This window comes from Drosophila biarmipes, unplaced genomic scaffold (assembly GCF_025231255.1).
Source record: "Drosophila biarmipes strain raj3 unplaced genomic scaffold, RU_DBia_V1.1 ptg000019l, whole genome shotgun sequence".
Classification (NCBI taxonomy): Eukaryota; Metazoa; Arthropoda; class Insecta; order Diptera; family Drosophilidae; genus Drosophila; species Drosophila biarmipes.
The window spans coordinates 2,946,546-2,963,520 of NW_026114537.1; the positions used below are offsets into that span (position 1 = coordinate 2,946,546).

Here is a 16,975-nt window from a genome sequence, read left to right on the forward strand (position 1 = left end):
CATTGAGTTTGAAAGAGTGTATTCATCTAATTGTATTGAACAATTAAGGATTTTAACGATATTACTTCCAACAATAGAAATTTATTTACTAATGCAATTTTGATTTAGCAATGTTTTAGGGATGTTCCATGTCAATAAAATATTGGGTTCAACATAATTAATTTGCAAATTTGTATAAGTTTTAGTGAATTTACATTCGGTATTTTCTTGTCTATTTATTCGTCAGTTACTAATTTCTCTGTTTCTTTATTAAATACTTTGCCTTAATAAAGGAAATATTTTTCAAACATATGTTCTGTTAGAATATTATTATTTTCGTCAAGATAAGGAATAATTTCGAAAACAGGAGATTTCATTACCTCTGAAGGGATATGGGAAATAATCAAAATTTCGTTTGTGTAAGTTTTAAGCCAAGTAGAAGTTTTAATTTTTAACAATTTTTCAGGGTTAATATTTTTCAAATATTCATGTTTTAGTAATTTCACATTTTGGGTTGAATAACCCTAATCTTGTCATTTGCATTCATAGTTTTATGTCTTCTACATATTCGGTAAAATGTTGTAAATTAAATATTAATACGCTGACCTGTTGATCTCTTTCTCCTTTTTCTTTCAGGTTGTTAATTATTTCAATTCCATTGTTTATACCATCTATGATCATATTTAAATCAGTATTCTGGGCACTAGTGTCTATTAAATTATTAATTTTCTGTTCAATTTCATCTTTATCATCTTGATCTAAAGGTCCGAACAGATCTTTGTAAACAGATCCTAAATAAACCTCTTTTACTGCGTTTGGCTACTGTAATTCAATTAATTTCACTTCTAAGTTTTCTACTAATATCGGATTTGTATGACATTATTGAATTCTTCGGCTTGTTTCAAAAGGTTTTCAAATGTTTGTTCGGTTTTCGTTATATTTACGCTTAAATGATGATATTCGTAATTAGTTGGGATTTCTCCTGATCCTGTTTTTAATATGAGGTATACATTCTCAGCTTTTATAGGATTTATTTCAATACTTTGTCCGATTGTCAATTGATTTGCAGTTGCTAATATAATAGAGAAAATTATTCGTTTCCTTCCGTTGGCCTGGAATTATTATCATATTTGCTTTTATTAATTTTCTTTTTAAATTTTGTTTTATAATGCACTATTTTCCTTCCCCTGTTAGTTTCTTAAAATGTTTTTCGTCAACTTTCCTTAAAGCACCTGTTTTTTTAAATGGGTTTGTAGTCTTAGATTTCACTAATGGTGCTTGTGTATATTTTAGGTCTATCTCATAGTCATGGCGTTTTTCATTTAATTTTTCAATCCTTTTACTTTTCTTTATTTGTGTGTCGTAATCTGGTGTTCCTGCATACATGAAAATATCAGATGGTGTCTGATTTGTAGCATTATGTTTGCTTTTATGATTGTATACTCGTATATAAAGGATTATTTCTCAATATCTGAGGCTATTCCTATGATTCTTAACTTTTCATTTACTGTTTTGTGGCATCTCTCTATATCTGAAATACCGTTTTTACAAGTTGTTATTTGAATTTGAACTCCTTCTGAGTTTAACCAATTAAACAAATTCTAAATCTTTGTCTGCCTTAATTTCTTGGGGTTTTTCCATTTCGTTGAATACTTTCATATTTGCTCTTTTGGCTTCTAACAGAGATTGGTTAGAAGCCAAAAGAGCAATTATTATTTTTACTATAGTAGCATATTTGGAATATACGTCTATGCATGATAAAAACTGTTAGTTGCCTACCATATATAAGTCCATGACAAATGTTTCCCTTATATTCTGAATTTCTGGGGTGAGTTCAAATGTCATTTTAGTATTTCTATGTTCTGTTTTAGCAATATTTCACATTCATTTATTATATTTTTAATTAATTTTTTCTTTGAATTCTGTGTATGTCAGTATATCCTCGAGTCTTGGTTTACATCTCACAAGTTTCGTTAAGTGATTTGCACTTATAATTTCTACATAAGCTTTTTGAAATATCATAAAATCTGAGTCGTCATGGAAATAAATTGCACTCTTTTTGGTACATAAATATTTTTTAATTATTTTTTTCGCTGAAGTTTCTGTCATTCTTTATAAATGATTTTAGGTTTTAATTTATGAAAATAGTGTGTCACTTCTGTCGAATCTTCGTTTCTTTTAATCAATTCAATCAAAAAATTGTCCATCTTTGTTATTTCATATTTGGTTCTTTGATATTATTTAAGCAAACTAAATATTTCGAAACTCCTGCCGAATAAATATGATCTAAAGTATTTGGCAGCCCATACGATTGCTAAAAGTTCTTTTTCTATTGTAGCATAATTTATCTCGTGTTCGTTAAGGGTTCTGCTGGCATAACAAACTGGTTTATGATTTAGTGATAGTACTGCTCCTATCGCCAAACGACGCAAGCGTTGTCAAAGAAAATGGTTTGTTAAAGTCGGGATAAATTAAAATCGGGTCGGATGTAATTAAGACTTTTTTTCATTGCTTTTACCTATGGTTTGTCTTTAATATTAATTGTTGCACCCTTTTTTAATTTCATAGTCATTGGCTTTACAAAATTCGGTATAAATTTCCGATTAAATCCACACAGTCCTAGAAATGGTTTGATTTCTTTTGGGGTCTTTGATATAGGAAAATTTATAATATCACTTATTTTCTTTGGATTCGGTTTTATACCTGTAGTGATTACTACGTGACCTAGGAATTAAGTTTCCTTTTTCATAAATTAACATTTATCTAATTGTAGTTTTAAATTGGCATCTCGTAGTTTTTATGATACTTTCTTTAATGATAGAATATGTTCTTCCAATGAAGTGGAAAAAATTATAATATCATCTAGATATACTAAACAATCTTTATGGATTAAATCTTCTAATAAATTGTTCATACGTCTTTGGAAAGTAGCGGGGGCGTTTTCAAGGCTAAATGGCATTCGAGTATATTTGTAATGACCATGTTTTGTTGAGAATGCTGTTTTAGCTATTGATTCAACTGAATGTCATTTTTTCTGATGCATCGCTCTTTTTTGGAACCATCCAGATTGGTGAGCAATAGGGAGATTTTGATTTAAGAATTATTCCCTGTTCAATCATTTTAATTATATTCTTATTGACTTCTTCATCAAAAGTTTGAGGGTACTTGTATGGTTTCCTATATACGGGATCTTCATGCTTGGTTTGAATTGAATGTTTAATAGTACTTGTAAAAGTCAAGTTTTCGCCTTCCCTATACTGGATGTTATTAAATTCAAATAAAACCTTTTTTGAACTTTCTTTTTCTTCCTCATTCACGTGTTCTAACTTGTATTCATTTCATTCTTTTAATTTTTTATTTATGGCAAAATCAAATGATTGGTCATTTGACAAGGGCGTATTAAGGAATTCTAATGCGGTCTTATCCTTCTCAATTTTCTTTTCAAACGATGGTGGGTTAAGGCATTTTACTGCGGTCTTATCCTTTTCCATATCATTTTCTCCATACTTTATATAAAGTAACGTGTCTCCTAACATCACTGTTTCGTCCTCATAATTTATTTTTGCTTTACTTTCCATTAAATAATCTGTGCCTATCAGCGGTTTTATCCTTTTCCATATCATTTTCTCCATACTTTATATAAAGTAACGTGTCTCCTAACATCACTGTTTCGTCCTCATAATTTATTTTTGCTTTACTTTCCATTAAATAATCTGTGCCTATCAGAATATCGTAATGGTCAGATTTATGTAAATAAAATTTCTGTTTAGTGGGACAGATTTTGCTAGGATCTAATGTTACACTTTTCTTTCTTTTAACAGGTGCATTAGGAGAATTATTTGAAGTAGATGCCTGGAAACTTAAAGGATTTTGTGCCCAACCTTGATCTAGGTTTCTCTTATACTCGTGATAATTACCTTGGTTTCTAGTGGAATTTGATTTTTACTTTGTGAACTTTGAGGGCTTGATGAATTATTTGAACTATTATTATCCCTTAAATTGTTATTGTTATGCTTTGGATAATTTTGGGAATTAAATTTTTGTATAATAATAATTTTGATGTAAACCTCCCGAATACCTTCGATTATCATGACGTCTAGGTTTATAGTTATCAAATGGGTCTGCATCCCAATGCTCTAGAATCATTGCTGCTTCTTTTAACTTAGGAAGAGTTGTAATATCTTTTTTGGATAAACAATTATACAATCTGTCGGGAAGTTTTCTCTCGACACAATCCATAATAGTTTTATTTAATGTACTTATATAAAGTAATATTTCTGTTGGGTCTGACTCTAATTCTAATTTATGATCTACTTTTAAAGATCTAAGCTTAAGTTCATTTACGAACTTACTGATGCTTCCTTGGTAATGGGTGTCCAGGATGATGTCTTCATAAGGCCTGTTGTCCTTGAAGGCCTTAATTAGAGCTGCTTTTGTAGTTACCCAAGCGTTGGATTTTTCTTCCTCGATGACTGCTTGCGCTGAGTGGAATGGTCCTTTATCCTTTTTTGGATAAACAATTATACAATCTGTCGGGAAGTGATGAAGTAATGAACTTGTGTAAAGTAATCTCCCTAATGGGTCTGACTCTATTTCTAATTTTTTGTGTACTTTTGAAGATCTAAGCTTAAGTTCATTTACGAACTTACTAATGCTTTCTATGTATGGGGTGTCCCGGAGGTGCTGGATGATGTCTTCATAAGGCCTGTGTTCCTTGAAGGCCTTGATTAGAGCTGCTTTTGTAGTTACCCAAGCGTTAGATTTTTCTTCTTCGATGACTGAGTCGACAATGGTCCTTTCGATGGCTCCATACATGATGTGAGTTTGTCTGGAATCTTGAGTAGGGTATAGTTGTAGGAGGTACTCAACCCTGGCGATTTTTGTTTTTAATTTTTATTGCTGTTTTCAATATAGGCACTTATAATTTAATAGATTAGGCGCGTATTGACCGATCTGGATTTTATTCAAGTTTATTCAATGATTTACACATAGATTCTTTTGCGGATCTCTTTTTATTGTCCTTGTTTGTTCACGGAATTTACGCTGGTCAGGATAAACTAGTCTTATAGTATTATCCTTCTTTTGATCACTACCGGTGATTTTTAAAGGATTCTTTTGAGATCCTACCGACTGCGCCAATTAAATTCTTGCACCATAAGCTTAAGTTGAAAAAAAACTTTATTTAATTTCTTTCTTAAACTGGTTAAAATTTTTATATTTGAAGAACACCGGCTTGCTATTGACAAATCTCAAACTGAACTCACTCTCTAACTCCTACTTCATTTACGATCATACCTCGGTTTTGAGCTTTAGAGCTTTTTGTGAGTGGGTTTTGTTGCTATTGAGTGACTCTCTAACTTTGAGCTTTATACTCCAGACTTGGGTCTCTAAATCTGAGTATCCTGAATTGTGGGAACGCGCCGATAGTCTGAACAGCGGCTAGTTCTAATTGTTTAGTCTACAAGCTGAGGTTTTTGTTTCATGGTAATTTTCCTGTGGCTTGTTTATGGCTTGGTAATTTTCCATTGGCTTATTTACAATTAAATTTGGATTCTTATTTCTTAGAGGGTGACTTGATTATTATTTCTTAAAGTGTGTATCGAGGTTGACTGTGTGTATGTGTGGGTGTGTGGACATGTGCAAGTTAACTAAGTTAACCGAGCGACGGCAATGACCGATCGTTCGACAGCTCGCTCTGGCCAAACTGCTGACACAGCGTCTGGCCGGATGCCCATGCATAGCCCGCTTACACAGCATATTTGCGTGGCCGCTACGATATCCAATTTTTGTTAGCCTTAAGCCCAGATCAGTTTTTTCATTCAGCGAATGAACACAAGTTAGAAATTTTATCATTCTATCCTGACTGGAAAAGGGGAGTAGTTTTCTCCCAACATAATCATCCTAATTCTACAGTGGATGACCAGTGTGCAGGCGGCCAAGAGGAACAGTGACCGCAGCGAGGGACAACTCCCCCGCGCCCACAAACTTGCCAGCGACCAGCAACCCGGCCGCTTCTTAGTAGCCGTCACCGCTCGGGGTCGACCTACGCTAACGACCCTAAGGGCAGCATTTGGATATCCCCTTCATTTGGACGGCTGCACGCGATCACGCTCACATCCACTGGGGGGATATCATTTTCATTTAATTGGCGCTCAACGCAAAATACGGATTGCACAATTTCCGGAATCATGTAAGTGAGCATTTTCATTCGCACATGCCTTCTATCCGCATTAATTTTCTCAAAAAAACATAAATACACTGCCAGAAAATTTTCTGCAGTTCCATTATTAACATTTCATATTAGCTTCGTAAATTTATTCTTTATATATATGTATATTCTTTGTATATTCTTTAAATAAAAAAAAGAATATAACATTTTTAGATCCTATATAATAAATATATATTGACTAAATATATTATTAATAGTGACAATATTACTAAGGTTTTTTGCGTATTGTTTGCATAAAATTTTATTTTTTTTTTCCAAATAGATAAACCAATATTTTAGTGCAGCCATAAAGAAAAAATTACAAACTTTAAATATCCCAACCGAATATCTCGAATTCTCGACGTTAGCTTCGGAGTCTTGTTGGTTTTATTGTCTCCCACTCCACATCCGCGAACCCGATACGGTCGCGCATGCATTTGGGTTACAATTGTGGTTTTTCATTTTCTTGGTTTGCCATGGCGGAGGCTCGTTACCCGCCCACCCCTCACCTTGTCACTGCCTGGCAAGGCAACAACTCAGTCTGAACAGCCCCCATCCATCGAGGTCAAAGCGGCGACTCAGCCCCTGCGTCCCCCTTGACAGGCCAGTTGCCTGCACAGTAGTGCAGTAGTGTAGTCACAGACCCTCATGAATAATCCGTTTCACCTATACTGCTGAAACGGATTATTCATGAGGGTCTGTGACTGCAATAATAAACAATTCTCCAGCAGCTCTGATTCTGAGACCGAACTCCCAGCCCGAACTTCTACACCGAAAAGTGTACGCGATAATACTTCCTCAGCTTTAAACATGCCTTTTAGTTTGAAGCAATTGACAGCCACTATACAGGCGACCGTTGCCCATGCCGTTCTTGAGGCAACCCGGGAGAGCCAGCGTAGGGAAAACAAACTACGCCAAGCCTTACACCAGCTGACCGACCAGGTTAATTCGATACAAATCGCTCCCGCCCAAGCGAAATCCCCACAGATTAAGGCCTACGAGCCCATAGAAATTAAAAATAATGTTAAATGTGACGAGCACGCCGTTAAGTGCCTGCCCGAATTAACTAGAGTACAAGACGCATACGTCTCTTGGCGGCAAGCGGCAGTAGCCGCATATTATATTTTTAGGAATTATGTGGATAGCTCCCGCCATTATCAGGCAGTTATTATTATTAGGAGTAAAATAAGAAGCCCTGCCGATGCAGTGCTGTCTTCGTTCGGCCCTGTGTAGAATTTCGATGCGATCAGATCCATGTAGTTGAGCAAGAGATGGGCACTCTCAGACAGGGAAGCCTAATGCTCTTGCAGTACTATGTCGAGAAATGTCGTACGAAGTGTCGGCGGCAAAGGTTTTATGCGACAAATTCCGAGATGACGCATTCCGTGTATTTATTTCGGGACTCAGGCGCAACCTCGCAGATGTCCTCTTCTCGGCAAAGCCGAAGGACTTGCCAACGGCTCTAGCTCAGGAGGTGGAATCAAACCACGAGAGATACACGTTTGCATCGTCATTTGCGAAGAGCCAGGAAGATAGGGATAGGAAAACAAATCCAAGAGCGCAAGAACGCCAGCAAACGTCCCGCCAGGTATACACGCAAGTAAGTGCTGGAAAAAGTCCACACTTTACTAAACAGCCCACGGCACAGGTGTACCCTGATCCACACAGCGATGGGCACGGTGGAGGCACTCCAGAACCCATGGAGGTGGATCCATCATTGTCCAAGATGCTGAAACCATCGCAGGCCCCGGCATACCAGAATAGGAAGCCGACGGCGTCCGATAAAACGCGCCCACAAAAAAGGCAAGGTGTAAATCACATTGCCCAGAGCGCTGACAAAACTGGTGATACGTGCACCACAGCGGCCACTGGCGCGGCACAAGAAATTGATGACGACGCCATCAGCGGGTATGACTCGGATGCCATAAATTTTTTAGGGGAAAATCCTTGTTAACCGTCATCAGACGAAGAGTATCGGGGATTGACATGAGACTTCTAGTCGATACGGGCGCGGCCAAAAATTTCATTCGACCATACGAAGGATTGAAAGGCGTCCGCCCGGTAGAGTCTCCATTCAAGGTTCATTCGATCCATGGAGTCACCACTATCACGAAGAAAGTAGAGAGAATCGATTTTCATCCCGATGTAAATTTTACTGAGGTAGACTGAAATGCATTTTTGAAAATGCTCAGCGACAGGAAAAAAACTTTCGCAGACCCCAATGAGGTCCTGTCTTACAATACGTCGGTGGTAGCCACTATCAGAACTATTGATGAGACGCCCATTTATGCCAAACTTTACCCATATCCAAGGGGGGCAGCTGATTTTGTCAATGGGGAAATCCAAGATCTGCTAAAAAATCCAAAAGTCGAAATCCACCTACAAGAACCCAATATGGGTAGTATGGCACCGACGAAACGGGCAAGCGGAAAATACGTTCAGTATTAGATTTTCGCAAACTAAAAAAACAATACCCGATCGATACACTATGCCGAACGTCTCGATAATATTAGGAAACTTAGGCAAGGCCAAGTATTTCACAGCCATGGACTTGAAGTCCGGTTATCATTAGATCACACTGGCAGAATGCGACCGTGAAAAAACTTACTTTTCCGTTAACAGAGGAAAGAACGTATGCCATTTGGATTAAAAAATTCAGCCAGCATTTTCCAAAGAACAATTGACGACATACTGCAAGAGCAGATCGGCAAATTTTGCTATGTCTATGTTGATGATGTTACGAAACCTGCCACATCCGGCACGTGGATTGGGTTCTCAAGAGCCTACACGATGCAAATATAAGGGTATCAACAGAAAAATCACGATTTTTCAAGAAAAGCGTCAGCTTTTTAGGTTTCATAGTCACCAATAACGGGGCTACCACGGACCCAGAAAAAACAAAAGCCATTCAGGAATTCCCAGAGCCTAAGAACATATTCGAGGTCAGATCATTCTTTGGCTTGGCCAGCTATTATAGATGCTTCACAAAAGATCCATAGCTAGGCCCATCACTGATATTTTGAAAGGGGAACTTGGAAGTAGACACAGATCCAGGAACATCCAGGTGCAGTACACCGAGCCCCAACGGCTGGCTTTCCAAAAACTGCGTAACATTCTGGCTTCCGAGGATGTCATCCTCACTACCAAAAGGCATTTGGTCTAACCCAAGAAGGAAGACCCATAACGATGATCTCTAGAACCCTAAAGGACAGAGAAGTTAACTACGCTACCAACGAAAGGGAGCTGTTAGCTATAGTTTGGGCACTGGCCAAATTGCGCCACTATTTATATGCAGTCAAAGATATAAATATCTTTACTGACCACCAACCATTGACCTTCGCGGTGTCGGAATCCAATCCGGATGCGAAAATCAAAAGTTGGAAAGCCCGCATTGACGAGTCCGGCGCTAAAAAGTTGTAAAGCCCGGCAAAGATAATCTCGTTGCGGATGCCCTTTCAAGACAGCAACTTAACGCTGTGAAAGAGGAAGAAGCTTTTTCCAGCGCGGCCACAATTCACAGTGAGCTTTCGGTAACACATACAATCGAAACCACGGACAAGCCATTGAATTGCTTTCAAACCCAGATAACTCTAGAGGAAGCATGCAGCTTCGTACTCTTTGGATGCAAGAGACGGCATAAGATTGACTTCCCATGTAAGGAGTCATTGCTGGAGGAGCTCGCGGACACTATCGTTCCTAAAGGCGTCAACGCCATTCATTGCGACTTGCACACGCTAGCGATGATACAGGACAAATTGGTTCGGCAAATCCCAGCTACAAAATTTTGGCATTGCAAAAACCGAGTAACGGATATTTTTGCAGTCGCCGAGAGACGAGAAATCCTCACTGTTGAGCACAACAGGGCTCGACCCAAGAAAATGGGATGCAGGTAGTCTCAGAGTACTACCTCCCGAAAATGGCCAAGCCAGACAGGAAATACTTCCTCACATGCATTGACAATTTTTCAAAATTTGCAATGGTCCAACCGATTCCCTCTAGAACAATAAAGGATTTCACACCGGCCCTATTACAATTCTTGAACGTTTTCCCCAAAGCTAAAGTCTTATATTGCGACAATGAACCGTCATTGAACTCGCACACTATTTTGACCATGCTGGAAAACTACTTCGACGTTAGCATCTCGAATGCACCGGCCCTCCACAGCGTCTCAATAAGTGGAACGTTTCCACAGCACTATAGTGGAGCTTGCCAGGTGCCTCAAAATCGACAAAGGCATCAGCGACACTGTAGAATTGATTTTACGGGCCACGACAATAATACAATAAATCTATATGTACATTCGGTCATCGGTAAGAAACCCGCCGACGTGGTAGTCACTCAGTCGAATGGAGGAGCCAGGAGTTGAGACTTCCTAGGTACAGACTTAAAGGAAGTGGCGGGAACGCCAGACGCCGAGGATTTTGAAAAAAATTAAGTTCAACGAAATTCAACTCATTAATGCAAACAATAGGCAATTAAATATTATACCAAAGTTCAAGACCAAATCAATAGAATATCCTGTACTGTCAATCAACTTCTGAGGTCGGCTAAAGAGTCCCAAGTTGATACGGACACCTATACGAGATGTTACTAACTCGTAATAGGATGATGGCAATGGAGCTGCAGAATTTAATGCTTGCAGTCGCTCTTGCGAAAATTAATGTCGTTAACTAGATCATGCAGACCTAGAAAATGTGTGGATGGAGAGACCGTCATCAAAGATGTTTTTTCCGTAGCGTCCGTCAAAATTTTACAATCCGTTAACATCTTACATTTTGTTATTAAAGTTCCTGAAATTAAGTCAGCCTGCAACAAAATTACCGTTTTCCCTGTGTCGCATCAGGGCACCATTCTCAGGCTGGAAGATAATATAATAGCGGAATGCAACGGGGAGCTCCATAACACCAAGGGCTACATTTTGCCATCTGGCGCTAATAAGATCGTGCGCCCAGGAGCTCCACGGTGGAGGCACTGCGCACTGCGAAATTCAGCAAAGTGACTTGCATCCTGTCACTTACGATGACAATGGAATTGTCATTGTGATTGATCGCCCGGCTCGTGTGAGGGTGGACAACGGCACCTACGTCCACGTACAGGGTAGAGTGCTACAGCCAACGAAACCCGATTTGTCAACCATGACACAGCCCAGAAAAGGGCTCCGGGAGTACCCAGCTCACCTTCTCTGAACGTCACTATGGAACGAAACATCCATAGTCATACCTTCATCGGTTGAGTGAACGTAATTTAGAACACATCACAAGATTCGGAGAAAATGTCAGCGACTATCGCTTATGTCAGATAATGCTTATTGCAGGAGCTATATGGTGCGCGATGATCTGCATCGGATTAACATTCCGGCGATTCACCCAAGCCAGAAGAAGTACGGCCCAGCTAAATGACATTATTGCCAGGCTAGGGTCGGCCGAGGGCGGCCTCATTCCTGAGGGGGGAGTAGTTAACTAAGTTAACCGAGCGACGGCAATGACCGATCGTTCGACAGCTTGCACTGGCCAAACTGCTGACACAGCGTCTGGCCGGATACCCATGCATAGTCAGCTTACACAGCATATTTCCGTGGCCGCTATGATATCCAATTTTTGTTAGCCCTAAGCCCAGTTCAGTTTTGTCATTCAGCGAAAAAAAAACACAAGTTCTGCACAAAAGAACTCCGGCAACCGCCGTTAGAAATTTTATTATTTTCTATCCTGACTGAGTCTCTAGAACAGCTGGAAAAGTAGAATAGTTTTCTCCCAACATAATCATACTTGGATATCCCCTTCAACTGGACGGCTGCACGCGATCACGCTCACATCCACTGTGGGAATTTCATTTTCATTTACTTTGCATAAGAATAAATTGAACTATAGATATGTCACTATATATATAATTTTTTTTTTTTAATTTTTGTTTCAGATTATTCCTATGGGAGCTATAAGATTAAGTTGTCCGATCCGGGTGGTTCCGACCTTTATACTACCTGCAAAATAAAGAACCTTTTCGGAAAATTCCCGCAAGCTAAGCGGAAAATCCATAAAAAAAGCTAGATTTAAAATTTAAACTAATGCTACGGAGACGTGCATATGTCTCGGAAGAGATAATTTAATAAGCTATATACTCTTCCGATAGTAAAATTGTCTAAATATAATAGACTTAGAGTAATGACAAAAAGTAATTTTTTTAAACCATCTTTAAATTTTAAATCATATTACATTTTACTCAATCTTTGATACATAACACTTTACTTTGATTTTACGCGATAAAAAAGCAACCCATTTCTCTTCAGTAAGAAAAGCTTTTTACAAGCAATTCATATGTCACTTTATTTAGGGGCTCTTACCCAATTTATTAACAACTTTGAGCTGAGCTAATTTCCTGATAACTCTGAAAGACCTGAGATGAATTCGTGGTCAGCTTTTTTTTATCAACCAGGCCTCCAAATAATTCCCACCCAGATCAATTTCACGCAGTCCACATCAAATGGATGCTGTAAACATGAAAGCCGATATTGTAAATATCGGAGTCCCAAGCGAGCCCTCTGTCCGCTAACGTAAACAAAAGATCCACAAAAGCGAGCCCCAAATTCGCTAACGTAAGCAAAAAGATCCCCAAAGCGTTCCCTAAACTCCGCTAATGTAAATACTAATTTCCGGCCAGACAGCGTTTTAACCGTTTCTAAGCGTTAGAGTGGGCGTGGCATATTTTAGGTCAGTCGATAGGTATTGATGAGACAAACACAATACAGTTAAAACTTTGATAATATTATAAAAACTGTAGGAGCTACAGATTTTCGGATGGTGGGAGTTAGAATGGCCGTGGCCCGTTGAATCAAACTCTGCATGCCAAGTCTGACTGTTCTAGATCTTATAGTTTCCCAAATCTCACCGTTCATACGGACAGACAGACGGACATGTCTAGATCGACTCGTCTTGTGACGCTGATCAAGAATTTATATAAGTTATGGGGTCGGAAACGTTTCCTTGACTGCGTTGCAAGCTTCTGACTGAAATCATTATACCCTCAGCAAGGGTATAAAAATTGCGTTATTTCTCTGACCGTTTCTTTTACACCTTATATTAGATTTTTCCGATTTTAATTTATTTTAATTTGAAATTCTGAAAATTATAAAACTTTATGTTCCCAATATTATAGAATAATATGTGAAACAAGAAAGGAAGTTAGCTTCGGCAAGCCGAAGTTTGTATACTCTTGCAGTTATAAGAAATAATCAACTTTAGCAACACCGAGCGACTGACTTCAGTGATATTAAATAAAACATTATTTCATTCTTTTTGTCAGATCATTTTTTTGACATCAATACGTTAGAGTAGTCCGATTTTTATTAAATTAAATTCGAAATTCTTAAAAATAAAAAATAATATTATAAGATAATATGGCAAAAAGCCCCAAAGCTATAATTTGTTTCATATTATTTTCCCACCGAAGGTATAATTTTTATACCCTTGCAGAGTATAATAATTTTAGTCAGAAATTTGCAACGCAGTGAAGGAGACGTTTCCGACCCCATAAAATATATATATTCTGTAACGAACTAATTTCTTTGGTTTCTGCTCGCTACGGTATTTGTGCGGCTAGCTCAGTAGATTGTGTGTGTTCGTCCCACCAAATTTATATAAACGTGACCATCCAGGAGTTCAGTGACAAAGCACAGATTTCTCGGGTTCGGAGTGGGTTCATTGCGGGTATAACTGCAGTCTGCTTTATAATTTGCTTGTCTCGCTGTCTCCGACGGTGTGGGTTGTCTTGTCGCTCCTTGAAGATCCTTGACCGCTGCTTGCTCCTGACGCGATTGGCTCGGTGACTGCTCGGCCACGATTCAGACTCGCTATGGGGTCAGCCGTGTGGGCTTAGGGAAGCGTCACCGTTCTCAGACTAGGGTGAACAGACTGGCGAGCTCTCCAGGATCACTCCTCTCGATCCCCGACCGCCTATCCCTTGCTCTGTCCCGGATGGTCCCACGGGCTTCCGCTCAGATCGTGCGGACAGTCAAGGCGGAACGCCTCGAAGCTGCTTCGCTTCTGAGCCTCGTGCAAACGAACGTTCCACCCTAGCCTCACCCTTCCGCGTAGTGTCCGTGCCGTTCCTGCGGGCTCGATCCTCCTTGCGTGGCCGTTGCGGTGTGGTGTCCAGCTTGCTGGTGGCGTTGGCCTGCGAACTGCTCCTGACAGGGTGGCTGTAGGTCTTGACTTCTGTGCTGGGTTCGAGGGCTCTCCCTTCTGGCTCGCTACTCTAGGAGTTCCGTTGCGCCGCTCCGGGACTTCTCTCCCTTCTGGCTCGCTACTCTAGGGGTTCTGTTACGCCGCTCCGGGACTTCTCTCCCTTCTGGCTGATTTCACGATTTCAAATCGAAGTCCAGTAGACCCTCCAGGCGTAACGCCAGGACTTCGTCGGCAGGAGAGAACAGAACTTAGCCGTGTGGTGCCTCCTTAGACCTCAGCCACCTGTGTCTCAGTTCGGAGATTCCTAGTAATCCCAATCCCGAACGTCTCGACGTGACAATCTTGCTCCTCGTAGGCTCCCAAGGCGCTGCTTCCGACGACTCGCCCTGGTGTGGCTCCCACGTAGCTTGCTTGGTTGGTTTTCGTTCGACTGCTTGTCTTAACCCTTGATGATCGCACTCGACTGATGCTCTCGACTGACTGCTCGCTCTTGACTGACTGATCTCCACTGAATGATCTCGACTGAATCCTTCCGCTGCCTGCGCCCTGCGGGTTTATATAGGGCCTCTGGGAACCGTTATTTCGGTTCTCCACATCGGGTCCAAAGTCCATGGTTCCTAATTGACCTTCTTGTCCTTGACGCACTGCTTCCCGCAGCCTTCCAGCCTGATGCATGCGGCATGTTTGTGTGCCGCACCGCTGGCTTGACGTGGCACATTCTTTCTCGGTCCAAAGTTCACGCCCGCGTCCAAAGTCCGGCGGCGTCCAGTTACTTCTTTTTTTGCACACGGCACTCTCGCTCCGCCCGCCAAGTCTCCGCTCTCTCCTTCTCCACCCGCGGCCGGCCATCTGCTGCTGGGATTTGTGTGGAGTTATTCAACTCCTCACATTCCCCCCTTATTTCGGGAAAGATTAAGAAAAGTCAGCGCTCCCACTCTCCGGCGTTCCCTTGTATATCCTAGCCATTGAGTCAGGGCACATCTCGTTCCGGTTCCCTCGGTGCTCCCTCGACGTTCCCTCAACGCATTTTAGCTTGTGTTCTTCTTCACAGCGGCGGTCGTCCTCCGCATAGCAATTTTAATCCTCCCGCGCCGATCCTCTATCTGTTTCCACTGGGCACCGATACTAATCGGCTGTCGATACCCAGACGGCCTCCTCACAATATCGATATCGCTGGTGCGGCGTTGCCATTTGCTTACCGCGATGTTCATCATCACCGATATTGCCATATTGCTCGTGCCCATCGATCGCACTATCGTCCAGTGCCAATCGACCGCCTATCGTGGCGCCCCCTTCCCTGTTGTATGGTGATTTTGCAAATTGTTTAAGCCCCTGCACCTGTCGGCCGGAGTTTAGTTTTTTTGTACCCCTCAGCCCGGCGTTTCCAATTGTCCTTGCCACTACGTAAGTACTCTGATCTCACACCCGACTCCTTGTATGTGCTCATCAGCTTATTTTCTCTTGGCAGGTTACCTTTGTCGACCATGTCATTTCAGACTCCAGCAGCTGTGTCTTCTGGTTTGGAGCCCGATCCGGCCCGCGATCCCGTCTCCTCGTCTGGGCATGATGCCCTTCTCCGTGATGCTTGGCCTCTTTCGGTACAGCTCTCTTAGCTGTGTCGACTTTCCCCTTCCTTCGGCAGACTGCTGCTGCCAGTCCTAATCAAGTATTTGGAGAACTTGGTTCATTCCTTTCCGCTTTCGTTATCCTTGACGTGTTCCTTGTACTGTATATGATTGTATTATGGTTGTATTGTATTGCCTTCTAGAGAATCCTTCGAGTTTTATCTGTGTCCTTTGAGAGTCCTTGGAGCTATCCTTGGGTTCCTTCCTTCGTATCCCTGAGCATCCTTGGAAATATCCTCGGGCTCTTTTCCTCGTATCCTTTAGGCACCCTTGAAGCTATCCTTGGATCCTTTTCCTAGTGTCCTTTGGGTATCCTTGGTGCTATCCTTGGCGCCTTTTCCTCGTGTCCTTTGGGTATCCTTGGAGCTATTCTTGGCCCGTTTTTTCCGTGTCCTTTGGGTATCCTTGGCGCCTTTTCCTCGTGTCCTTTGGGTATCCTTGGAGCTATCCTTGGACCCTTCTCCTCGTGTCCTTTGGGCATCCTTGGAGCTGACCTTGGCCCCTTTTTCTCGTGTCCTTTGGGTACCCTTGGAGCTATCCTTGGACCCTTTTCCTCGTGTCCTTTGGGTATCCTTGGAGCTATCCTTGGACCCTTTTGTCTAGCGTATCTGCTTGTGGCTGCTCGTATGTGTTCTGTGTTTGTTGTTGTTTCAGCTCGCTCACATGGATGGTCCTCTCTTTCTTAAGGCGGTAGATCCCATTCTTTCTCATTCTGTTTATGTTGCTTTCACCGCTGCAAGATGTAACGAAGGAGTATAATAACTCCACACAAATCCCAGCAGCAGATGGCCGGCCGCTCACCAGGTACGCGGCGAATTCGCGTTTGGAGAACGTGAAAGTTTGGAGAGGAAAAGAGTTTGGAGACAAGGGAATTTGGAGATCGAGAGAGTTTGGAGAACTAGAGGGTTCGGAGACCAAGAGAGTTTAGAGACCAACAATGGAGAAGGAGAGAGCGGAGACTTGGCGGGCGGAGCGAGAGTGCCGTG

At 41.2% G+C, this 16,975-nt stretch overlaps 1 protein-coding gene across 34 annotated transcripts in view; it reads left to right on the forward strand.

Moving 5' to 3' along the window:
* The window catches only part of LOC108035858 (scavenger receptor class B member 1), a 330,380-nt gene that overhangs the window by 94,048 nt on the left and 219,357 nt on the right, over positions 1-16,975 (forward strand). For 3 of the 34 annotated variants that reach the window (XM_044091180.2, XM_044091182.2, XM_044091179.2), the window contains exon 5: positions 5,893-6,169. The exons of the other annotated variants lie outside the window; for them this stretch is intronic. In XM_044091180.2, the coding sequence (XP_043947115.1) occupies positions 5,893-6,169 (277 nt within the window). The remainder of the gene's footprint in view (positions 1-5,892; positions 6,170-16,975) is intronic. 34 annotated transcript variants of the gene reach the window in all.